General features: G+C 41.8%; 1 protein-coding gene across 8 annotated transcripts in view; it reads left to right on the top strand.

The window, feature by feature from the left end:
- The window catches only part of LOC117258913 (zinc finger protein PLAGL2-like), a 90050-nt gene that overhangs the window by 49179 nt on the left and 13814 nt on the right, over positions 1–27057 (top strand). For 7 of the 8 annotated variants that reach the window (XR_004501742.2, XR_013491962.1, XR_013491964.1 and 4 more), the window contains exons 2-4: positions 2001–3724; positions 24577–24767; positions 24929–25364. Coding sequence is in view for 1 of the 8 variants with exons in the window: in XM_033629207.2 (XP_033485098.1) it covers positions 2424–3728 (1305 nt within the window). In the remaining 7 variants the exon portion in view is untranslated. Of the gene's footprint in view, positions 1–2000; positions 11369–24576; positions 24768–24928; positions 25365–27057 lie in introns of those variants that run through there. The other variant, XM_033629207.2, reaches the window with a different exon arrangement.

Below are 27057 nucleotides of genomic sequence, written 5' to 3'. Positions count from 1 at the left end.
GAACGAAAGAAAGAAAGAAAGAAAGAAAAAAAAGATAGAAAAGCAGCGTACACCTCACATATTTATTTCACAGTTGCGCACACGTTTGGCTGGCATGCAGAAGCACTGTTTGTGTGTCTGTGTGTCGAGGGTGTGAGCTGCAGCTTCAGCTGCTCAGGTAGAGAGGGTGTGTAGCCTTGTGTGTTTTTTCGCTGATTCAGTTCTGCAGGTTCTCTGCTGGCACACTGGAGACGGGGATCAAGCAGTTTGTCTCACTCGGGATAGACTGTGCTTTTCTTCATAGTTTTTGATTGACCTGCGATTTATTCGGCTTTCCTTCCTTTCCCTCGCTCATGAGCACGTCATCAAAATGTGCTGTCGTCGCATTATTCATGACGTACGACATGGATTGCCAGGAAATATCCGATCTGTCTGTTTAGATTACAGACCTGCTGGCAGATATCTGATTCATATCTGATATATTTCCACATATGAAGGAGGCCTGAATCTGATCTGACAATATTCGATATCATGCGTTTTTTTCCTGTTTACACGTTCATGTTACAGATCCGATCTGTGCCACTTGAGAGGAAAAAATCGGAATTGGGTCACTTGAACCATGTAATGTAAAGTAGGCCTAAACAATAATGGCGACAATGTGTGAAAACTCCCGTTGCACATAATATGGTCTAAGACCGACTGCCAACAGTTCAGTATCCTGACAGCAGATCTTGTCCTTCATTGTGATATGTCCAGGATGACACCATTTATTATTCACAAGCAGGATCATTCCCCCACCTCTGTTTTTTGCTGCTCACCTTCGCATCCCTGTCCGCTCGCACAGTAGATTTACACAGGTGTCAGACACATTGTCATTCAGCCACGTCTCCGTGAAGCACATAAGACTGAACTCCCTGTTGAGTCATCAGCTCCTTACCAATGCCAGCAGCTCATCACACTTGTAGGATAGTGAGTTTACATTACCCATAAGGACCAATGGCAGGAAAGGCTTGTATCTCCACCTCCTAGCTTTTAGCTTTGCTCCTGCTCTGCAGCCTCAAAACGGCGGGTGTTGAACTCTGTAAGTGGATCCTCTCAGAGCCAGAAGATCGTCCCTTGTGTACACAACTTTACTCATCACATTGGAAAGATTAAAATCATTAAAAAAGAAAAAAAAAATACTCAGACATGACTTAAAAACAGGAGCCACTCAGACTTGATGGAGCACCAGTGTGACTTGCACATATTATTAGTATATGGACGGGAGAGCTGTTAGTTTGTTTACAGCTCACAATGAATAAATTCTCATGTTTATGGGTGAGCAGCAACAATTAAGCTTTGTGCTGAGTGCCAACAGCAACTGATGACTGGAAGCTTGAAGCTCACAGCAAAAACATCAACACTTCTATGAAGTAAAACTGTTCATTTAATTTATTTTTTTTTGTTTCTGTAGTATAGAGTACACATGGGGAGATTTAAAAAATTCCATGATAGATATTGTGTATCATGATATAGCCTAAAAATATTGCGATATTATAAGCCCTATCGCCCAGCCATAATGTGTACCCCTCTGGCCTTGGTTATATTTAATTAATAACACTGGAACTGTCTACATCATGTCATAGTAATTATTTTGTCTGGTGGTGTGTTTGTGTTGTGTTTGTATGTATGTAAGCGTGGCCAGAACCTCAATTTGAAAAAAATGTAAGCATCCTGACCATTCCCCATCTTACTACTGTCAAGCTTGAGCAGTTTTAGCATGCGCATGTTTTTCAGTGGACAGTAGACTTTTTTTTCTACAATTAAAACTGCAATGAAAAGGTTGTGATAAGTGGCCTGTGTTACAAAAAGCACTAAAAAAGAAAGAAAGAAAGAAAAGCAAATAGCACAGCCAAAAGACAAACAGAAAATTCACATCTATTTTCTATACTACATGAACATGTGGAGTAAAATTTAAGCCAAAAGGTATAATTTGCATAAGGTATGATTTGCATAAAGTGACATTTTTTTCTGTTTTGTAGGTCTGTGAAGATGTCGAGCTGCCTCTGTGATTCAGCTGCTGTGACTGTGGTGTTCGGGGCTACTGAATACTAAAATAGCCTGAGCCAACACAAGAGCTCTTCTCAGGAAACACACAGACCTAGTCAAAGCTCCTCATCACCGCAGCCCTGTTAGGGTTGCTATGGCAGCTGCTGTCACAGAAACCAAGTGCTGGACGCAGGCTTGCCCCAGTAAGGCAGGACAGACCACTAGTCATTACCACAAGAGACCATCAAACAGTCAACAAACAGCACTTAGCAATAATTCTAGCACTCTACGTTAACAAAACAACCAGAGGTCTGTAGGCTGATGGTCAGCTCTCTGGAGGATCCTCATGAGTCTTGTCTGTGTCTGCTCAGGCTCTTGGCTGGAGACAGAGCCAGTACCATTCCTTCTGTTAGACCATGTTTCACCAGCAGGACCATCTGAAGAGCCAGCTGCAGGAGAGCCACTCAGCCAGCAGGCAGCTCTTCCACTGCCAGGAGTGTGGGAAGCAGTACAACACCCAGCTGGGTTATAGACGCCACCTGGTGGCAGCCCATAGTGCTGCAGCAGGCCTGCCCTGTGCAGAGGGGGTGCCCTCCCTGCTGGAGCACCTTGGCAGCCATATTGACAGGCCATCAGAGCAACCATCGGAGGGCAACACAAATGCTACTGTGCCAGTGAGAGAGAGGAAATACTCATGTGAGCGATGTGACCGCCGTTTTTACACACGTAAGGATGTACGGCGTCATGCTGTGGTGCACACTGGGCGCCGTGACTTCCTGTGCCCGCGCTGTGCACAGCGCTTTGGCCGTAGAGACCATCTGACTCGCCATTTAAAGAAGAGCCATGCTCAGGAGTCAGGGTTGATGCCATCCTGTACACCCAGTACTCCTGTGACTACACCGACCCCTGCCACCCAGTGCCCTGTGAAGGAGGAGCCTAGCCCTGTGCCCTCTGATATGGGCTCTATCTCCAAGGAACCAATGGAGACTTTCTCCAGGGGCATGTACAATTCTTACGCCATGGCCAGTCCTGTCCCTGGGATGGGCCATCCTCATGGCCTGATGCAGGGCTCGTTGTCCTCAAGTGTAGGTGTGGCTCGCCACATGCCCCCCCAATCTTCTCATTCTCACCACCACCATCTGCAGCCCCCGACGGCTCCGCAGCAGCAGCAGCCCTACAGCAGTATGGCAAGGTACCAGCACGGATCTACCTCATATCCTCGCACCGACGTGGACAGTTTTCTGCTGGACCTGCAGAGTGCCCCCCCACCTCACCTAAGTGCAGTGAGCTCCTCTACCTCTACTTCTGCCTCCCCTCAGAGGGAGGTGCTGGGTGAAGGCGTAGGTGTTGGTGGTGACCCCCATCTGCTGTCCAGGAGCCCTGCTGTCTCCTCAACTGAGCTGTCCTGCACCACTAACATGGACCTCGGGCCTCTGCTGGGCTTTTTGCCCTTTAGTCTGCCACCCTACAGCCCCCACATGGGGATGGGAGGGTTAGTGATGAGCTATCCACCCGCCACCACCACCACTTCTCCTCCATCCTCTTCCACTGAGCTGTCCTCTCAAGCTCCAGGGCCTTTCACCTTTTTCCAGCCTCCACAGGCTCATGTACACCAGGGCCCTGGTGCGCATAACCACAGCCAGCTACCTCAGGCATACAGCAGTCCTGCTATGAGCACTTCAAGCTCCCTACCTCACTACTACCAGGCCTTTCAGCAGTAAGCAGCTCTGTCCCTACAAATGTTGCCTTGACATGTGGTCATGCTTTTTCATGAAAAGGGTAAAATATGAGATTAGCATCCTAAGTGTAAAACAAATGTGAGACTTTAGCCTGTCAGTGCTAATTATGCTAATCTTAGTTTCTTTTTGTAAAACACAACAGATCACCTCATCAGTATTACCTCATTATTTAAAAAGGAAGCTTGAACGTTTGAGCAAATGTATATGGTCTTACTACAACCAAAGCAGAGTACTTCTTCTGTTTGTCAGACCTGTTACCAACAGTGGATGCACTTATCACACTTGGCACAGGTGCTGCACAATGCTGAGAGTCATCCAGTTTAATGTTATCATGGAAGATGCTACTGTGTTAGGGAATGTTCCTTATTGAGGCTGACTTGAGATTTTATCATTTTGGAATATTAGAGCATAAACAGCCTTACAGAGTGAGAAATGTTGTTCTAAGATGTCCTTGCTTTCAGTTGGTAAATATGTGCACAAAAAGGTTGAGAATGCAAACACCACTGTCTGTGTATATATGTGGTGGTTAACTCACTAAAATATGCAGTAAAGAGCTTCCCATTCAGTCACCAGTCATCAAGCATTACACCTACTGATGCGTCCAAATACATGAGAAGAGGAGAAATGACCATTAATGTAATAACCAAGTTTTATCACCAACCATTATTTCAAGTGTTGTAAATGAAGCTGTTTCTGTGGAATTTAGAATTAAATTTTGTTAGAATTTGGCCTCTCTTTATCTAAGTGCAGTCAGTAAGAGCTAGTGAACAATTACTGTAAAGCTAGACTGCATGTGCTATCATTTATTAACTAAACAACTAAAAATCAGAAATGTCACACAGTGTTACTGGAATTGCAAAAGCATTTGAGTAATGCCAGAGTCTACAATTCTAACGTCATATATTGAAGAAATTGTAACAGAGCAGCTTTTTAGGCCAGAATTTCGCATTGGGAGCCCGAGGATGTCATTCAGCATCATGACACAAACTCTAATGCTAAATAGCTACTTGTTTGGCAATACTACATAGCGTCATTCGATTGAAATGCACTTCATTTCATTTCATTTTCAAGATTGCAGGCCATTAAAGGACAACTTCGGTATTTTTCAATCTGGGCCCTATTTCCCCATGTGTATGTGTGTGTATGATTCATGGGTACAACTCGTTCTAAAATTGGTTCAGTATTGAGGGAGGCGGATGCAACCGGAGCCGCGAAACAAGCTTAAACAGTAATGGGGGCAAATACGTCCCGTATAAGTTTAAGCATTAAAAGTGCTTTTTTGGCCACTGACCGGTTCAGATCGCCAGTGCTATGAGTGGAGTCAGCTGTCAGTCAGTGTTGGAGCAGAGAGGGGGAGGGCTGCCCCGCTGGGTACTGTAAGTACCCATGAATCATACGCACACATACACATGGGGAAATAGGGCCAAGGTTGAAAAATACCAAAGTTGTCCTTTAAAGGTTGAAGTGATGCCAAATGCCAACCCCCCCCCCCCCCCCCCCCCCCCCAGCTCCTTACACCTCTCTGTCTGAGCGGGGCATCCAAGAGCAGTGCAGCAGCTGTTTGACGTACTTATCTTAAATCGCTTGAATTTAAATGGTTAAAGAGAGAACTTTTAAATGGAGATTTGCAGACACTGTGCTTACCAAGTCATTGATGTCAGGGTTGCTGCCTGTCTCATAAAACTCATAAAAGCACGTGATGGATACTAATCCCATTCAGGGGTTCTTAGTAACTCAGGGGGTGTGAAGTAACAGTTTTATGACCTGCTGAGTGTCTGAATGTTCAAGTTTAATGAGATGGCCAATCCAAAATGCAACACTTACTGTGCGTTCACACCAAACGCGATGGACACGATGAACGCCACAAGTTTCCATTCAAAATCAATGTAAATGACACGATGACACGCGATGTCGCTTCGGGTGACGCGTTTCAGGTGATAAGAGCGACGCGATGAAGCGATGACGCGTCCATTGCCTAATCGCGTGTGTCGCTTGAAGTTGAAAAATTTGAACTTTTCAAGGGACATCGGAGACAGATGGGATGGAGCGCCTGTAGTTGGTGACCAGGCGGGAGATCCTCGCACCGATACAGGCCAACAGGTCCTCAAACTAGGCCAGCGTCAACCTGAAGTACCACTGGAAACGACCGTCATCCAGATGCAGCTCTTGCAGGAGGTGATGATATTCACGCAGCTGTGTGCGTTTCTGGAGGATATTGTGAACCCAGACACGGTGGCGTTTGGGTCTCCGATCCAAATCAGATGTCCACAACAGATAAAGAGCCGCTACGGTAGTTAACTCAGCCATGGTTGACGAGAAAATAGCGGGAGGTGAAGAAAATTGTGGGAGGAGGGTTGCGTCATCACGATTGAAGCGATGATCAAAAAGGAGACATTTGTGATCAAGCGATGTGATACTCGCGTTACGGGCGATGACATCGCGTCCATCGCGTTTGGTGTGAACGCACAGTTAGTATAATAGTCCTGGATCAGGGCTAGTTAAATATGTGAAATAAAAAATGCGTGGTTGTGGCATGTGTAGTTGAGTTTTGAGAGGAGTTTTGACAACAGATAAAAGGCTTCCATGTCTTGGAAAACAATCTGTGGAACTTATCCTTAATGGGAAATTTTCAATCAGCTCTGTGTCATCAGTGTGTGCACATGCATTGAACATAGCATTAGTACAGGCAGGACACGATCTCAAGCTCAGCTCACATCCCAGCCACATCAGCTGATCTCAAGCATCCCAATCAACTGATGGATGAGCTGATTAATGGAAGGGAGTCAGCTGATACACAGTCTTTCTCTATGCAATCGATTGGCAAATCTCATTCAGGGCGCCCTATTTAAACTGCTTTGACCTGCCCACTGTTGCTGCTTCCTCTGCAAGCTGCTTTGCAACCTGCCTCTACCCCAGCTCCTTTTCATACTGTATCTGGCTTATCAATGTCATTTCATTTTGTCATTGATGCTCGCTCTGTTCTGTTCTGGGAGGTCTTTACTGCTGGTCTCTCCGCCTTGGAATTTCCATGTAGGTACATCAAAGGGCAGGGAGATGTGCTCTTTCTCCGCCCGAGGCTTTCTTTGTAGGCCAGAGGAAAGACAGAGAGGCCACAGAACAGAGCCACACTGTAAAATATAATACTACTAGGGCTGGGTATCACAACTTATTTCCTGAATCTATTCAATTTTGATTCACAAGGTCCCAATTTTAGTCGATCAGGGATATATCAGTTACAATACCAATTTCTGATAGAACGTGAAAGAGATTTTTGTAGAAATAATACTGTAAATTCTACAAGGAAGTATTTAAAAGAAATATATGAATTCAGAAGAGGATTAAAACTTTATATTTTATAACTAAATGTTTTTGAAGCAGCAACAGTAATATTACAACAGCAGTCACAATATAAACTCAGTATCTCATTGGAAAGAAATTAAAATGTCAATGAAATGAATCATTCATGACATCACAATACTGAGTGAAGTTTAGAAAGAATGAAGAACACAGACATCAGTCAGTATTAGTCCTCCTGTCCTCTCTGCTCCTCCCTCTGCTGCTGAGGAGAATCACTGCCTGCACGTTAAGTCACGGCTGGTAAATTTTAAGATAAACGGTTGTTTCAGCTTGCTAGTAACAATTTGCCTTTAGCTGGTAAGTGCTCTGTGCTTGTTTATAACATATTAGCAGCGGTGGATGAGAGACTGCGGACAGAGCAGATTGAAATATCACTTTTCTACATGTTGTGAAAGTGAACAGGGTGTATTAGTAAAGTATTGACTTTCCGCGTGGAGGTTTTATTGTTCTCACAGTAACAAGCGCAGCTGTTGTCCACTCAAGTTATCTTTGCTTCTCTGTCCCCACTGCAGTATCTCTTCTCGGTATTTGTGTGTTTGTGTGTGCGTAAAAGTGCCACAGCAACCCTGACGCACAGACAGCAGGAGAAGAGGCTGCTGTAGCATGATAATAAATTATACCAAAACATTAAAACGGTAAGCTAACAGTTGCAGATAAAAGAGATTGGAACTTACAGTCTTTTCAGTACTGCCACCAATGCCTTGAGCTCCACGCCAGTCCTGTGGCTGAGGTCTGCTGGGTGATGCATTTTGCATCACAACATGCCATTGATGATGCTGGGGAACGCTGGGCACTGGTGGTACAGGGGTAAGCCAAATACCATTCATCTGCACTCACTATTATGACACAGAGCTGGTTCAAAATCTGCACATTTTACATTGAAGTTTGTTCTGGGTTTTCAAACTGCATCACTGGATATGAGTAGGTTGTAACTGTGACCTGCTTGTGAATTTCTGATTTTATTCTTGAATAGAATGCAGCATTAATTTCACAAAGACTTTAAAGAGCACTTGTACCTATTTCTTAGCTTTTATAATGTCACTGTTGGTATAGACACACATTCCTCCACTCCACAAGGCTGTGGAGTACACACACACACACACACACACACATTGAAGGTTCCTTTAACAGAGTTATGGAACCAGACCAGCAACCTTCCAATAACTGATGCTCCACCTGTGACATTGGTCAAGTGTAGTAGAGATGGAAGAGCCCTCCAGCTGGATGTTGATGATGCCTTAATTCCATGTACTGTTTGTTGAAAGACTTCCTCTCCCAAGCATTGTAACCAGCCTCCCAAGTGTTGGAACAAGGTCTTAAAATACTACTGTTGTGCCTCTCTAAGAGTGTCTAATCTCCTGACTGGGTTTAAGCACTTACGACATTTCTAAAAAAGGATGAATTTGACCTGTACCTCAAACACACAGAGCTGTGGGTTTCTGTTTTTATTTGTATTTGCTTTTAGTTATTTTGGCTCTTACTTGTGCCATTAGATTGAAACTATAAAGGTAGATTTTATGAATCTAAACTCTATCTAGCGACAGATGTTGACACTATACTATGGTCAAATTTTCTACCTCTCCCTTGTCATATACCTTTCTGCAAAAATCATTAGACATAGTTTTAACCTGTAACAGCTAGGCAGATTTTTACCACTGTTGAAGATGGGGGTATGCCCAGAATTCAGCTTGAAAGGACCAGGTACACACAAGTCCTAGTGGTGTTATCCAGAGTCAAACATTGTTCTTGATATTTGCTTTTGATTATATTTCTACTTGTTTACTACCTCAGAGAAGAGACAGGTGACTGTCCATCTAACTGCAGATAAAATGTCTGTGTAGAGTTTTATTTTTGTCAGAACAAGCACATGTACTTTGTAGCTCCATAGTTTTTTACTGAGGTTAGCTCACAGCAGAATGTCTAGCTCAACAAGTACCACATTGCTTGGCAGTTCACACTGCAATTGTTCTGTTCTAAGTGTCTCTGGCCCTTCAGTCTGGAATGTTAACTCTGTTTATGAATCTTGGCCTCAGTCAAAAGGGATTCACAGTTGCATGTTGGAATGTACAACAACATTTTGGTACTGTGGATACTCAGAAGCATGTAAACTCCACTGGCTCAGGGAACATCAGCATAGATATTCCCTCTTTTTTTCCTCTTGCATTTTCACATAGGGCCGTGCCGGGACAGCAGACACTTAGGGCCCCGTTAAGGCCCCATTTTCATGTGTCAGTAGGTTTTTTGATATTTAATGAATTTCAGATTTGCTATAAGTAAACCTGAGATATATACGACAAAGTGTAGGACCGGCATTATCACTGCTGTCCTCCCCATGACAACACTGGTCTCTCTTTCAAACATTTCGGTCGATTGGTTGGTCAGTATGCTCCTGTCCGACCAAATTCTCACTGATCAGTTGTGTTAATCAGTTGTGATGGGTAGTCTTTGTGGTATTTGTCTTGCCCCTTCTTGATTGTAAAGCTGCTGACAGTGACGATTGCAGGGTTTTACTCTAAATCAAACATTTTTTAACACTGATTTCTAGTTGGAAAAGCTGATAATAATATTATTATTATTATTATTAATAATAATAATAATAATGAAGACATTCAGTGTCAGATTTATCATTATGGATTTATTTCACTAAGTCTCCAAAAAGACACAGCAGTTCAAGACTGCGTTATTAAACTTCTGAAAGGGATATAATCACACCAGAGCCTTTGCTGGGGCGGCAGGATGGCTAACTTCAGCGTCTGGGCTAAAAACATGTGTCTCTCTCACATACAGAATTACAGAGATATTTAATGATGTAACATTATGTTTTATGACATCAAGCCTAGGGTTACCTTTTAGAGTGTCTGGTATGTCAGATTTTTCTCATCAGTCCTGTTCAGCGTTTAGTGGTGAAAAAGACTCTTGAACGCAGAGTTAATTTGCCCTGGGCAAGTGTTAATGGTAGTGAACAAAAAACACCATCAGGTAGAGCGCACTCACTGCACTGTGGCCAATTTAGTTAACCTAGAGTTAACATGCAGATTTTTTCCCCCATTTACCAATCGATTGGTTTTAGAGTTGGTAGAATTTCAGTTGTCCTAGATTTTCTCTGGTTGGTTACAGCCCTTCATGTAATGTTTCAGTTTGCTTCAAACAAACTAGTTTGTGTAACACATGGTCTGACCATGTCTGCAGTCAGAGTATTTCTAGCCATTGTGAATGCCCACACAGGAAGGCATGACGAAAAGCCTGCCATCACACTGTGCTGACTGCATCTCTCAGCCTCTCTGATCTCTGTCTGACATCTTCCTACAAATGGAGATAACAGCACACACTTTCAAACAGTCTCTCCTTGAAGGCAGTCATGGTGTAAACTATATTCACGTGAAACTGACACAGTATGTGAAGAAGGAAAAAGACAGCGCAAGAGAGAAGTTCAAACCTTTACTTTCACACCTCCGCACCCTGGCCAGTCACTGTGTAAAGTGGCCGTGAACTTTGGAGGCTGGTGTGGTTGATGGGTGGATCAACAAAGGCTGTAATGTTAATAGCCAGTGTTGCTTTCTTTTAGCCAACTGACCATCATTCTCACCTAGTGTGAATTATAAATTTAACCTTAGAGGTGGTGGGTCAGAAATTGGTAACAAATCATTTTTCTAATGATCACTTGTAGTGATAGTGGAAAGCATTGACAGATGCAGTTGTCCTGCCAGTAGGAGTGCTAGACGAGACAGTTCTCAGATAGGTCAAACAATTGTGTTAAACCAAATTGCTACAAACACAGGGCTAATGGGGGCCAGCAACAAATTTTTGCCTAAACGAAGGGTCCCCGAAAATTTACTGCTGGCCATGGTTTCAGTGAAACTCTGATTCAGGGGCCTTGATTCATTAACATTGTTCATTATTCAACTGATACATGTCTGCTGTTGCTGCATAGCTTAGCACATTTAAAGATGGGGTGGTGTGTCTGTAGAACAACACTGAAGACAAGTTGAAGCATTCCAGACTGAATGTAAAGAGGCGGTGCAGAGCAGAGGATACAGGGATTCCTCTCATTGAATGATCATCCCGTACTGTTGTGATGCCTGCATTTAGGTTGGCTCAGAGAACCACTACAGTGCAGGTTTCGCCACCTTTAACTTAGATATGTTTTGCATTACATGTTTGTATTATCACTTATTAGATCTTAGAAGACAGTGAAAAGAAAAGTTCTCAATTTCTTATTGTCAGAACATAAAGTAATACAAAATAAACAAATCTTTAGATTTCAACTGTGGCCCTGTGGGGGTTTTTTTCTAAAATAAACCTTTACCTATAGCAGTAGTTCCCAACTGGTGGGTCACTGTCCAAAAGTGGGCCGTGAGTCCATTCTGAATGGACCACAGGTGACTTGCAAACATGTCAAGTTTGTGAAAAAAAAAAACCCTGTACTTTCTAGTACAGTAAATTTCCGGCACAGAGCTTTTATTTTGAAGTGTTTTCTACTGTAGAGTGAATGATTAATGGACAGCTATTTGAGGATATGGCCAAAAGTATGACACTGAATAAATTAAACTGTGTGAACCTTGAACTAATGACAACGGAGAAATCTTGACCCTGTGGCTGGACCAGTTGGGAACCACTTACCTATAGGAGCAGACCTACAGTCTTTACATATTGTGTTGCACTCCTTACATTGGCATACCAAACTGCCATACCAAATGAATTTCTGCCCCAGGCAAAGACAAGTTGAAGTATCTTGGGTTGTTCACGAGTAAGGGTAAAATGGAGCGTGAGATTGATAGCGCCTGCATCACCACAGACACCGCACCAGATTGTTGGAGAGACTGAAGAGAGGGGGCTGAGTCAGAAGGCAAAGCTTTCAATTAACCGGTCCCAGTCTCACCTTAGGTAGTGAAGTCTGGGCAGTGACCTTGAATAAGATTGTACATGCAAGTGGCCAAAATGAGTTTCCCCTGTCAGGTGGCTGGGCTCAGCCATAGAGATGGGGTAAGGAGCTCAGTCATGCGGAGTGAGGTCGTAGTAGAGCTGCTGCGCCTTCGTGTTGTAAGGGGCCGGTTGAGGTGGTTTGGGCATCTGATCAAGATGCCTCCTGGGTGCCTCCTGTTAGAGGTATTGGTACGTCCAACTGGTAACCTTTATTGATCCCACAATTGAGAAATTCCAGTGTTACAGCAGTCAAGGGGAAAGAGGTCAGATTAAAGATTTACTTACCGTGATTGGTAAGTCCTTCGTCAGATATCCTCAGGAGGGCATTGACAGTAATTATACCAAGTTTCGTGTTAATCCGCCCAACCGATGTTGAGATATAAAATACTTCAATTTAAAGAGCGCCACCTTGTGGTCATCACCCGAAATTTTGCACAGAGCCTCAGAGGCTCATCAGGAAGTAGTAAGCTGAGTTTCATGTCATTCGGATACAACAATGTGGAGATATGCAGTACTTCCTGTTTAGAACAAAATCTGCAGGAAGTTGCTATTTAATAACTTGAGTATTGTTTGGAATATTGAATATATATATATATATATATATATATATATATATATATATATATTGAATATTCTTTTAGTAACTTTTTGTCGGGAGGGTCCACAGATGCTGTGTGCAAAGTTTCATGCCAATCGGTGAAATTGCCTGGGAGGAGTTCGAAAAAGTAGGTTTGCGACATTTTGCGAATTTGTGGAAAAAAACGGTAGACAGAAATTGGCGTGGCCTTTACCACAAGATTCAGCACAATTCACTGAACGCGTGGATATAAGGTTTTTGAATGTGCGACAAAGTATATGGGAGTTATGAGCCAAAATGCACTTTCCTTAATAATAGCGCCACCTAGTGGTGGAAATTCAGGAGGACAATAGATTATAAAATTTTTCACCAGGTGTGACTCATATTCCAAGTTTGAGTTTTGGGGTATGTTCAGACAGTGAAAAATGCAATCATATGGGCGGAAGGAAAAAAAAAATATATATATATATATGTATATATGTATATATATATATACATGTGTATATATATATATATATATATATATATATATATATATATATATACATGTATATATATATATATATATATATATATATATATATATGTATATATATATATATATATATATGTATGTACAGTACAGGCCAAAAGTTTGGACACACCTTCTCATTCAATGCGTTTTCTTTATTTTCATGACTATTTACATTGTAGATTCTCACTGAAGGCATCAAAACTATGAATGAACACATGTGGAGTTATGTACTTAACAAAAAAAGGTGAAATAACTGAAAACATGTTTTATATTCTAGTTTCTTCAAAATAGCCACCCTTTGCTCTGATTACTGCTTTGCACACTCTTGGCATTCTCTCCATGAGCTTCAAGAGGTAGTCACCTGAAATGGTTTCCACTTCACAGGTGTGCCTTATCAGGGTTAATTAGTGGAATTTCTTGCTTTATCAATGGGGTTGGGACCATCAGTTGTGTTGTGCAGAAGTCAGGTTAATACACAGCCGACAGCCCTATTGGACAACTGTTAAAATTCATATTATGGCAAGAACCAATCAGCTAACTAAAGAAAAACGAGTGGCCATCATTACTTTAAGAAATGAAGGTCAGTCAGTCCGGAAAATTGCAAAAACTTTAAATGTGTCCCCAAGTGGAGTCGCAAAAACCATCAAGCGCTACAACCAAACTGGCACACATGAGGACCGACCCAGGAAAGGAAGACCAAGAGTCACCTCTGCTTCTGAGGATAAGTTCATCCGAATCACCAGCCTCAGAAATCGCAAGTTAACAGCAGCTCAGATCAGAGACCAGATGAATGCCACACAGAGTTCTAGCAGCAGACCCATCTCTAGAACAACTGTTAAGAGGAGACTGCGCCAATCAGGCCTTCATGGTCAAATAGCTGCTAGGAAACCACTGCTAAGGAGAGGCAACAAGCAGAAGAGATTTGTTTGGGCCAAGAAACACATGGAATGGACATTAGACCAGTGGAAATCTGTGCTTTGGTCTGATGAGTCCAAATTTGAGATCTTTGGTTCCAACCGCCGTGTCTTTGTGAGATGCAGAAAAGGTGAACGGATGGATTCCACATGCCTGGTTCCCACTGTGAAGCATGGAGGAGGAGGTGTGATGGTGTGGGGGTGTTTTGCTGGTGACACTGTTGGGGATTTATTCAAAATTGAAGGCACACTGAACCAGCATGGCTACCACAGCATCCTGCAGCGACATGCCATCCCATCCGGTTTGCGTTTAGTTGGACGATCATTTATTTTTCAACAGGACAATGACCCCAAACACACCTCCAGGCTGTGTAAGGGCTATTTGACCAAGAAGGAGAGTGATGGAGTGCTGCGGCAGATGACCTGGCCTCCACAGTCACCGGACCTGAACCCAATCGAGATGGTTTGGGGTGAGCTGGACCGCAGAGTGAAGGCAAAGGGGCCAACAAGTGCTAAACACCTCTGGGAACTCCTTCAAGACTGTTGGAAAACCATTTCAGGTGACTACCTCTTGAAGCTCATGGAGAGAATGCCAAGAGTGTGCAAAGCAGTAATCAGAGCAAAGGGTGGCTATTTTGAAGAAACTAGAATATAAAACATGTTTTCAGTTATTTCACCTTTTTTTGTTAAGTACATAACTCCACATGTGTTCATTCATAGTTTTGATGCCTTCAGTGAGAATCTACAATGTAAATAGTCATGAAAATAAAGAAAACGCATTGAATGAGAAGGTCTGTATATATATATATATATATATATATACAGTACAGGCCAAAAGTTTGGACACACCTTCTCATTCAATGCGTTTTCTTTATATATATATATATATATATATATATATATATATATATATATATATATATATATATATATATATATGTGTATATATATATATATATATATGTATATATGTATGTGTGTGTGTATATATATGTATGTGTGTGTATATATATATATATATATATATATATATATATATATGTATAAGAATTAAAGCTATGCAATGAATGGGGGGGGGGGGGACGCCTTCTGATGCTTCAGTTCATTTCTGTCAAAGTTAGACATCGCATGCTGGAGCAACTTGGCCTGTCTTTGTTAAAGTGCTGGAATGACATAATTTCACATTTTGTATCACTTCCTCTTTCCACTAGGGGGAGTTGGAGTGTGCACTAATTATACATCATGTTTTTATACATAAAAACACCTATTTCCTGTCACCACTAGGTGGCACTATGAGTATCAGGAAATATGGTTATGTTAATGTGTTAAGGGCAGGACTAATATGAATCATATGAAGTTTGGTGGAGATTGGACCATTTATACCAAAGCTACAGCAATTTCGTTTTTCATGGCGAGACCTCAAGATTCAATGCTCGGCAACGGGCGCACCATTCAACATTGGGCAAATCCTGTGATAACTTTTGGTCACAACATAGTCACGCTTACATACACCAAGTTTGGAGCCAATCTGATTAAATCTGTAGGACAAGTTTGTTAATTTACAAGCCCTGGAAATGGGCAAAAATGCACAAAAGTGGCACAAGTAAATTCAAAATGGCGGACTTCCTGTTGGATTTGGAGCATCGCTCCAAGAGGCTTTTTTGTACGTAATAGAGTGTTACAGGTGCCTACCAAGTTTCATACATGCAGGTCAAACCAGCTTTGGGGGCTGCTTAATTGAAATATTCTAGGGGGCGCTGTTGAGCCATCTTGGTGCATCAAAGTACAAAAATCACATCAGACAACAGGACTTGTGACCTGTAATGTGTATGCCACGTTTGGTGAGTTTTCAAGCATCCCTTGTCCCTTCAAAAAAACATCGTGTTTGATGGTGAACAAGGCGGCGCCACGGTGACAGCGTTTGATGAAAACTCAAAAGTTTCATTTTTAAGTATCATCAAGGTCTAAGGACTTAGACCAGCAAGTTTGAGGTGGGTCTGATTAACCTGCTAGAAGAGGGACATCAAAGAATGTATAAAGTAGCTTTCTGTTGCCAGAAGGTGGCGCTATGGCGGTGATTCAAAATTCCTCTGTAGATGTGTTCAGGGCTGGACTGTCATCATATGTGTGAAGTTTTGGCAAGATATTCCCATGTGGAGTCAAGTTACAACAACGTTTATCATCATGGCGAAACATCAAAGTTTGCCGCCAGGCCATGGCCACGCCCTTCGATGAAAACTCAGTTTCCACAATAAAGCGTCATCAACGTCTTATGACTTCTTTCACCAAGTTTGAAGTGGATCTGGTCAAGTCTGTAGGAGATGTACATTAAAGTCTAAAACATGACATTTCCCATTGCCAGTAGGGGGCGCTATGTTTATCTCTAATTATTGACATGTAGATGTGTTCAGGGCGGGACTGTCATCAATCCTGTGAAGTTTGGGCAAGATTGGACCATGTATGCTGGAGTTATAAACTACTTCCTGTTTAGTGGCGAGACCCCTAACTTTGACACCATCCCACGGTCACACGCATTGACGAAAACTCAAGCTTTTGATAACTTTTCATCTTCAAGGTCTTGGGATGGGACAGACCAAGGTTTGAAGTCGATCAGATGAAATCACTAGGACTAGTTCGTTCATTTATTATGGAAGCGAATCGTGACTAATATTTAAATTAAAATGTATTTGCAGAAATGCTTTTTCATTTTAAGAATGTGGCTGCATTATTTGACTCATAAATAAAATTAATCATCAGTCATCCTATTTGCATTTCAATTTTCTTCTTCAAGACTGCACATTCTTTTACTTAATTAAAATGAAAAAGAAAAAGTCATTTGAAAATATGCCCCAGCAAATAGATACCAAAATTCAATTTGAAATGTAAAATCTGAAAATTAAAATGCATTTACAGAAATGTTTTTTCATTTGAAGAATGTGGCTGCATTATTTGACTCAAATAAAATGAATAATCAATCAACCTATTGCATTTGCATTTTCTTCTTCAAGACTGCACATTTTATGCCATAATCAAAAAGAAAACAAAGAAGACATTGCTATTTCATTTTCGTGGTCTGCCCTGCAAAATAGTGACCATAATTCGAAAATGATTTGGCAATCTGAGCGGCGCAGGAGAGTGACGTCAGTAGCCGCTCTTCTTCAGCTGACCATGGTGCTACCCATCTAATACGGTAGGGGGCGGTGTGCACATTTGATATATGGATGCATTACAGATCATGGCGCTCCCTGAGATTGTGCTTTCTAAACATCCTAATTTCCCAAAACTGAATAAATACCACACATAGCAACACAAAACTGCTTTGCTAGCTCAATCATGTTGTAACTAAGATATCTGCTGGAAAAAATAATTTTTTCATGGACTTTTCATTGAGTTACGGAGTTAATACGGCCGCTGACTTGACAGTCATTTAAACTGGTAGCAGGTGCCGTGTCAGTGTTAGTAGGCACTAGGGTTGCTATGGGTTACCTGCACAGCTGTGGACATAGGTAGTGATCAGTCACATGTAGGTTAGATAGGGGAGTCACAGTTGATCAGTGTTATGGAATGAGAATCAGGGGAGGCCACACAGTTTTTCAACCATGTCTGTGTGTGTCGAGTGAATGGGTTTTCGTTATAATCGTAGTATTTTTGTCCTTTTGCACGAGCTCGTTTTAAGTCCAGCAACTTTTCCGGAGGAAACCCTGTGACATTGACACGTTAAATAATTTTCATACATACTGCCTTGGTTTGATTCTAACCCATACAATATGGTTGTCGAATATTGAATCTGCTCGTGAAATTAATAAATTATGCACAGCTAAGATTAACTGATATGATATGGAGTACCTATTGACATCAGTGTGTAATAAGCCTGGAGGCCACAGCTAACAAGCTGCAGTCAACAAAGACCCTTGTAAACTTGTATACGTTTCACAGATATATTTACACTACTATTAATTCAGCTTTCAGCATGATCTTGATCATGATAGAAATTAAATTGCATCATGCCATCTTGCTGTTCTGCATTAAATTGTTAAGCAAAAAAATATCCATTGATCAAAGGAATTGTTGGACTGTATGTTTATCTATATTATCTATATATATTTAATATCAATAAATCATTGCATACATAAGTAATCATCTTAAATATTTAGGCTAATATAATTTAGATCTGCCCTGTAAAAGTGTGTGTATAGCGCATTGAATGAGTGTTTGGTGCGACGATGTTATTACTGCTTGTCATAAGGAAACACAGTGCGCTCACTTGTAAGGTCCTCTTCACACCTAACACTCATTCAGTGCACTATACACACACTTTTACAGGGCGGATCTAAATTATATTAGGCAGCTTTGTATGTATGAAAATTATTTAACGTGTCAATATCACAGGGTTTCCCCCGGAAAGGTTGCTGGACTGTGTGGTATTTATTCAGTTTTGGGAAATCACGATGTCTACAAAGTATAAGCTATAAGTACAAGTATAAGCTGCTACCAGTTTAAATGACTGTCAAGTCAGCGGCCGTATTAACTCCGTAACTCAATGAAAAGTCCATGAAAAAATTATTTTTTCCAGCAGATATCTTAGTTACAACATGATTGAGCTAGCAAAGCAGTTTTGTGTTGCTATGTGTGGTATTTATTCAGTTTTGGGAAATTAGGATGTTTAGAAAGCACAATCTCAGGGAGCGCCATGATCTGTAATGCATCCATATATCAAATGTGCACACCGCCCCCTACCGTATTAGATGGGTAGCACCATGGTCAGCTGAAGAAGAGCGGCTACTGACGTCACTCTCCTGCGCCGCTCAGATTGCCAAATCATTTTCGAATTATGGTCACTATTTTGCAGAGCAGACCACGAAAATGAAATAGCAATGTCTTCTTTGTTTTCTTTTTGATTATGGCATAAAATGTGCAGTCTTGAAGAAGAAAATGCAAATGCAATAGGTTGATTGATTATTCATTTTATTTGAGTCAAATAATGCAGCCACATTCTTCCAATGAAAAAGCATTTCTGTAAATGCATTTTAATTTTCAGATTTTACATTTCAAATTGAATTTTGGTATCTATTTGCTGGGGCATATTTTGAAAATTAAATGACTTTTTCTTTTTTATTTTAATTAAGTAAAAGAATGAGCAGTCTTGAAGAAGAAAATTAAAATGCAAATAGGATGATTGATGATTAATTTTATTTATGAGTCAAATAATGCAGCCACAATCTTAAATGAAAAAGCATTTCTGCAAATACATTTTAATTTAAATATTAGTCAGGATTCGCTTCCATAATTTATGACCCCTGGAAATGGCCAAAAATGCACCAAAATTGCACAGTAAATTCAAAATGGCCGACTTCCTGTTGGGTTTAGAGGATGCCTCCAAAAGGCTTTTTTGTACGTCTCTGAGCGTTACACAAGCCTGCCGAGTTTCATACATGTAGGTTAAACGAGCTTCAGGGGCTGTTTCCTCAAATTTTTGTAGGGGGCGCTACTGAGCCACACACGAGACCCTTAAAATATCAAATTTTTCACGGGTTCTGACATGTGTGCAAAGTTTCATGAGTTTTCGGGTATGTTAAGCCTCCCAAAAAGGCAATTCATTTGGAGGAAGAATAAGAATAATAATAATTAAAGCTGCAAGCAGCGATGAACGGGCCCTCACACCTTCACGCAACTCAGGGCGGCTGGCAGGACGTCTTCTGACGTGTCAGTTCATTTCTGTCAAAGTTAGACATCGCATGCAGGAGTGACTTGGCATTTCCTTGATACAGTGCTGGAATGACATATTTCACATTTTGTATCACTTCCTCTTTCCACTAGAGGGAGTTGGAGAGCGCAGTAATTATACATCATGTTTTTGTACATCAAATATACACCACAGCATTTAACTTTCAGATAAATCAAAAGATGAGTATTTGAGACCTACTTCCTGTCACCACTAGCTAACACTATGAGTATCAGGAAATATGGTCATATAAATGTTTTCAGGGCAGAACTAATATGAATCATCGGAAGTTTGATGGAGATCAGAAGATTTACGGCAACAATATAGCAATTTCCTGTTTCATGGCGAGACATCAAAATTAAACCCTCTGCAACACGTATTGACACTAATGATATGTCATGTTTGTGAACATCAAATACACACCACAGCACTGAAATTTCAGGTGAATACAAAGATAAGTGTCTGGTAAGAAGTACTTCCTTTCACCACTAGGTGGCGCTATGACTATCACGGAATATTGTCATATAAATGTGTTCAGGGTGGGACAAATATGAATCATGTCAAGTTTGGTGGACAACGGACCATTTACTCCAAATTTATAGCAATTTCCTGTTTCATGGCGAGACATCAAAAGTAAACCCTCTGCAGCACACGTAGACACTAATGATATGTCATGTTTGTGAACATCAAATATAGACCACAGCATTGAAATTTCAGGTGAATCCAAAGATAAGTGTCTGATAAGAAGTACTTCCTTTCGACACTAGGTGGCGCTATGATTATCAGGCAATATGGTAATGAGAATGTGTTCAGGGCGGGACTAATATGAATCATGTGAAGTTTGGTGGAGATTGGACCATTTATGCCAGAGCTACAGCAATTTCGTTTTTCATGGCGAGATCTCAAGATTCAATGCTTGGGAGCAGGCGCACCATTCAACATTGGGCAAATCCTGTGATAACTTTTGGTCACAACATAGTCACGCTTACATACACCAAGTTTGGAGCCAATCTGATTAAATCTGTAGGACAAGTTCGTTAATTTACAAGCCCTGGAAATTGGCAAAAATGCACAAAAGTGGCACAAGTAAATTCAAAATGGCGGACTTCCTGTTGGGTTTGGAGCATCGTTCCAAGAGACTTTTTTGTACGTAATAGAGTGTTACAGGTGCCTACCAAGTTTCATACATGCAGGTCAAAGCAGCTTTGGGGGCTGCTTAATTGAAATATTCTAGGGGGCGCTGTTGAGCCATCTTGGTGCATCAAAGTACAAAAATCACATCAGACAACAGGACTTGTGACCTGTAATGTGTATGCCACGTTTGGTGAGTTTTCAAGCATCCCTTGTCCCTTCAAAACAACATCGTGTTTGATGGCGAACAAGGCGGCGCCACGGTGACAGCGTTTGATGAAAACTCAAAAGCTTCATTTTTAAGTATCATCAAGGTCTAAGGACTTAGACCAGCAAGTTTGAGGTGGGTCTGATTAACCTGCTAGAAGAGGGACATCAAAGAATGTATAAAGTAGCTTTCTGTTGCCAGAAGGTGGCGCTATGGCGGTGATTCAAAATTCCTCTGTAGATGTGTTCAGGGCTGGACTGTCATCATATGTGTGAAGTTTTGGCAAGATATTCCCACGTGGAGTCAAGTTACAGCAACATTTATCATCACGGCGAAACATCAAAGTTTGCCACCAGGCCATGGCCACGCCCTTCGATGAAAACTCACAGTTTCCACAATAAAGCATCATCAACGTCTTATGACTTTTTTCACCAAGTTTGAAGTGGATCTGGTCAAGTCTGTAGGAGATGTACATTAAAGTCTAAAACATGACATTTCCCATTGCCAGTAGGGGGCGCTATGTTTATCTCTAATTATTGACATGTAGATGTGTTCAGGGCGGGACTGTCGTCAATCCTGTGAAGTTTGGCCAAAATTGGACCATGTATGCTGGAGTTATAAACTACTTCCTGTTTAGTAGCGAGACCCCTAACTTTGACGCCATCCCACGGTCACACGCATTGACGAAAACTCAAGCTTTTGATAACTTTTCATCTTCAAGGTCTTGGGATGGGACAGACCAAGGTTTGAAGTCGATCGGATGAAATCTCTAGGACTAGTTCGTTCATTTATGACCCCTGGAAATGGCCAAAAATGCATCAAAATTGCACAGTAAATTCAAAATGGCTGACTTCCTGTTGGGTTTAGAGCATGCCTCCAAGAGGCTTTTTTGTACCTCTCTGAGCATTACATAAGCCTGCCGAGTTTCATACATATAGGTTAAATGAGCTTCAGGGGCTGTTTCCTCAAACTTTTGTAGGGGGCGCTACTGAGCCATTTTTTGGGACCCGCACACGAGACCCTTAAAATATCAAATTTTTCACCAGTTCTGAGATGTGTGCAAAGTTTCATGAGTTTTCGGGTATGTTAAGCCTCCCAAAAAGGCAATTCATTTGGAGGAAGAATAAGAATAATAATAATAATTAAAGCTGCAAGCAGCCATGAACGGGCCCTCGCACCTTCACGCGACTCGGGGGAGCTGGCAGGATGCCTTCTGACGTGTCAGTTCATTTCTGTCAGTTAGATATCGCATACAGGACTGACTCCGCATATCTTTGATACAGTGCTGGAATGACATACAGTACAGGCCAAAAGTTTGGACACACCTTCTCATTCAATGCGTTTTCTTTATTTTCATGACTATTTACATTGTAGATTCTCACTGAAGGCATCAAAACTATGAATGAACACATGTGGAGTTATGTACTTAACAAAGAAAGGTGAAATAACTGAAAACATGTTTTATATTCTAGTTTCTTCAAAATAGCCACCCTTTGCTCTGATTACTGCTTTGCACACTCTTGGCATTCTCTCCATGAGCTTCAAGAGGTAGTCACCTGAAATGGTTTACACTTCACAGGTGTGCCTTATCAGGGTTAATTAGTGGAATTTCTTGCTTTATCAATGGAGTTGGGACCATCAGTTGTGTTATGCAGAAGTCAGGTTAATACACAGCCGACAGCCCTATTGGACAACTGTTAAAATTCATATTATGGCAAGAACCAATCAGCTAACTAAAGAAAAACCAGTGGCCATCATTACTTTAAGAAATGAAGGTCAGTCAGTCGGGAAAATTGCAAAAACTTTAAATGTGTCCCCAAGTGGAGTCGCAAAAACCATCAAGCGCTACAACCAAACTGGCACACATGAGGACCGACCCAGGAAAGGAAGACCAAGAGTCACCTCTGCTTCTGAGGATAAGTTCATCCGAGTCACCAGCCTCAGAAATGGCAAGTTAACAGCAGCTCAGATCAGAGACCAGATGAATGCCACACAGAGTTCTAGCAGCAGACCCATCTCTAGAACAACTGTTAAGAGGAGACTGCGCCAATCAGGCCTTCATGGTCAAATAGCTGCTAGGAAACCACTGCTAAGGAGAGGCAACAAGCAGAAGAGATTTGTTTGGGCCAAGAAACACAAGGAATGGACATTAGACCAGTGGAAATCTGTGCTTTGGTCTGATGAGTCCAAATTTGAGATCTTTGGTTCCAACCGCCGTGTCTTTGTGAGACGCAGAAAAGGTGAACGGATGGATTCCACATGCCTGGTTCCCACTGTGAAGCATGGAGGAGGAGGTGTGATGGTGTGGGGGTGTTTTGCTGGTGACACTGTTGGGGATTTATTCAAAATTGAAGGCACACTGAACCAGCATGGTTACCACAGCATCCTACAGCAACATGCCATCCCGTCCGGTTTGCATTTAGTTGGACGATCATTTATTTTTCAACAGGACAATGACCCCAAACACACCTCCAGGCTGTGTAAGGGCTATTTGACCAAGAAGGAGAGTGATGGAGTGCTGCGGCAGATGACCTGGCCTCCACAGTCACCGGACCTGAACCCAATCGAGATGGTTTGGGGTGAGCTGGACCGCAGAGTGAAGGCAAAGGGGCCAACAAGTGCTAAACACCTCTGGGAACTCCTTCAAGACTGTTGGAAAACCATTTCAGGTGACTACCTCTTGAAGCTCATGGAGAGAATGCCAAGAGTGTGCAAAGCAGTAATCAGAGCAAAGGGTGGCTATTTTGAAGAAACTAGAATATAAAACATGTTTTCAGTTATTTCACCTTTTTTTGTTAAGTACATAACTCCACGTGTTCATTCATAGTTTTGATGCCTTCAGTGAGAATCTACAATGTAAATAGTCATGAAAATAAAGAAAACGCATTGAATGAGAAGGTGTGTCCAAACTTTTGGCCTGTACTGTATGTGTATGTTGCCCAGATGCACAAAAAAGTCTCTGTCACCAATGGTCTACTCCAAACAGGAAGTTGCCCATTTTGATTTAAACTTTTCATTTTGGTGGCGATTTTGTGATTTCCACAACTTTGTATTTTAACGAACTCCTCCTACAGATTTTGTCCAATCAACAGATTTGGGACAGGTCATCCTGACACCATGCTGATCAAAAGTTATTAAAAGCTTTTCTCTATGTCAAGGGGCATGGCGCCTCCCTCGCCACCAAATACGTTTGGCTTCTTGATGGCTTCAGCAACCTCCTATCCTTATGAAAATTGATATACAGTTCAAGAATGGCAAGCTCTTGCTCTTATAGCACCCCCTTGAAATTTTCAAAAAACCCTCCCCATAGGGGTTTTTTTGTAGTAGGAAGATGAAACGTCACACCATGTCAGGGTTAATTTACTCTGAGCTTTCACATAACAGCTTCAGTGATGCGTGCTGCTGGCCTCCCGCAGTAGCGCGGGAGAGCGAGGGCCCGTTCACAGCTGCTTACAGCTTTAATTATTCATGTTTCTTTCCCCAGATGCCTACACAAAAAGAGTGTGCTACAAAATTAAGCTTGGGGTGGCCAGCAAGACCTGCCAGCACTGTGGTGGCAAGCAACCATATAAAGATAAGGTGGAGAGACAGAAAGAAAAGATTACCCAGGACTGGAAAGAGCGGCAAAAGAAGGACTGCAGCATCAACAAAGTTCATGATGCAACAAATCTATTGGTAAGATTTTTTTCTTTCAGATTGTTGTCATAGAATACTAAGTAAAAGAATCTCTGATCTTTACATGCACATTGCTATATTGCTGTTACTTCACTGACCTTTTCAGCATTCTAACATTTATCCTGGGAGTGTGTGCTTTTATTCTGAAAACCTTATCCTAGTTGTGACACCCCTAAACCCAATCACCGCACCTGAGAGACTGCCAGGATTTTAAGAAGGCGAGCGGAGAAAGCTGCAAGAGAGACGAGACGCACGGAGCAGGCGAAGGAGCAGGCGAAGGAGCAGGAAGCGGCGAGTCTAACTAGGAAGAACACCAACCGCAGGACCCACGCCAGAGCACCCAGTGGACGGAGGAGCTAGGTGGCTAGTTGACGGCAGGTTCTATGAAGAGGCGGGCAGAGTGAAACTCTGCCCTTCTGTGTGAGTAGCGGTCTGGAATGATAAAGTGCGACTCACGATAGCTGTTTGTGTAAAAGTGCAGTGACTGCCGTCTTGCCTCCGATAGCTCGAGACCGTGCCAGAAGAGGACGACGGTGCAGAGTGGCGGAGCCAGGAGACCAGGGACCGAATAAAGGACGTGTGGCTCTCTTTTCTTCGGTGACCGTCCCCGCCATTTTTTATGGACTTTCACCTCTGGTTTTAACCTGATTTTATTCTGGGAATAAATATCAGTGTACATCTGTTAATGCATCTGTGGTTTCTTGGTTTTAAACAACTGTTCTCTCGCCTGATTTTAAATTTCACATACACCATTTTAATCATTTTAACTTTTTAACACTCCTGCGTTACATTTGTCTTTCATTGTGCATGAAATCCTGAGTTCTCAATGTACTTAATACGTCATAAGCTACATTATGTTTCCGTAATACCACATTTGAATTCAGTGAAGGAAGAGCATTAACTGTTGGCTAAAAATGTGATTTGAAATATTAATATGACAGTAATTCTTCACTAAATGAACATAGCTTAAAAAGATTTGCACACCCTGTATTAATAGAATATTAATTTTTAACCAAATTATTATTTTTTCAGTTATGCATTCCTCAGTGTGCACACTGAAGAAGTGCTTTCAACTTTGACTTTGGTTTTAGGCACCCCAGCCCTCTGTTTTTCTTATGTTTTTTACTTTCAACTGAATCAACATAAAAAGTACCAAACACAAGCACCTTTTCCACAGCTTGTTCAAAGCGGGACTATTACGCCGTTATTCTGTATAAACCAGGGGTAGGCAATCTGTGGCTCCAGAGCCACATGTGGCTCTTTAGCCCCTGTCCAGTGGCTCGTTGAGCCTTTGATAAAAGAATTATCTATGGAAATTCATTCTATGAATCCAAATGTTGCTGAACCTGGATAGCAGTGGCTGGTTAGCTATGGATGCCAAACCCAAAAAAGTAAACTGAATAAAATAGAGAATGTAGTAGTGCGTGGACAGATTTGTTTGCTCTCACTGCCAGCTCTGCAAAATTTAAGTACCAGATAATTATTAATAGTGCCCTGCACAGTGTCCACCTTGTGGTAAAACATATTAACAAATGCTTATTTAGACCATAAGTATACGCTAATTTAGCTATTTACCTTGATTATAAGGCTCAAACATGTTTTGCGGCTCCACACAGATTTTTTCCAATTATTTTTGGTCAAAAATGGCTCTTTTAATGGCAAAGGTTGCAGACCCCCGGTATAAATAGTACAATCGCTAAATGGGATGGTGGGGGAGGGTCAATGTTGTTCCTCCTCTGTGCCGGCACCAGAACCAACAGAACCAGTACGCTGTGGGTGTCACTTCTGTGTAAAAGGTGGAGCTGGCATGCTGCCTCCCCCCAAGAAGAGATGTTCCGCTTATCCAGGAACACACGAAAAGATTTACGTTATAAATTCATGAGGTTATTATAAAGATCAGCTCTACCTGTCATTAGAAAAGAGCAGAGGAGCAGAATCACTTGTTAAGCGGCGCGGAGAAATGCACCTGTGAGTAGTCAGGCTGCTGCTCACACCTTGCCTCCTGTCTCTCTGAGCCCAGCATCACCTGTTTGATTCCACCACCATCTAAAATCACATATTGAGGTGGTATTCTGCCGATCTGACCTAGTTCAGTGTAAATAAATAAAGGTGGTGTAAAGAGGTGGCTTAGTTGCAGTGTTATTACGTGATCTCTGAGTAAAAAGGACTCCTTTTTCCCAAAAAATATGTACTGATAACAGTGAGAGAGAGCAGAGAGGGGACAGATTAAACTAGTGTCTTAATAACACTTAATGATATGAGATGAATCCTTATCAGATCATTTTCAGAC

Source organism: Epinephelus lanceolatus, chromosome 8, assembly GCF_041903045.1.
Source record: "Epinephelus lanceolatus isolate andai-2023 chromosome 8, ASM4190304v1, whole genome shotgun sequence".
NCBI lineage: Eukaryota > Metazoa > Chordata > Actinopteri > Perciformes > Serranidae > Epinephelus > Epinephelus lanceolatus.
This window is presented reverse-complemented; position numbering and strand designations above follow the sequence as displayed.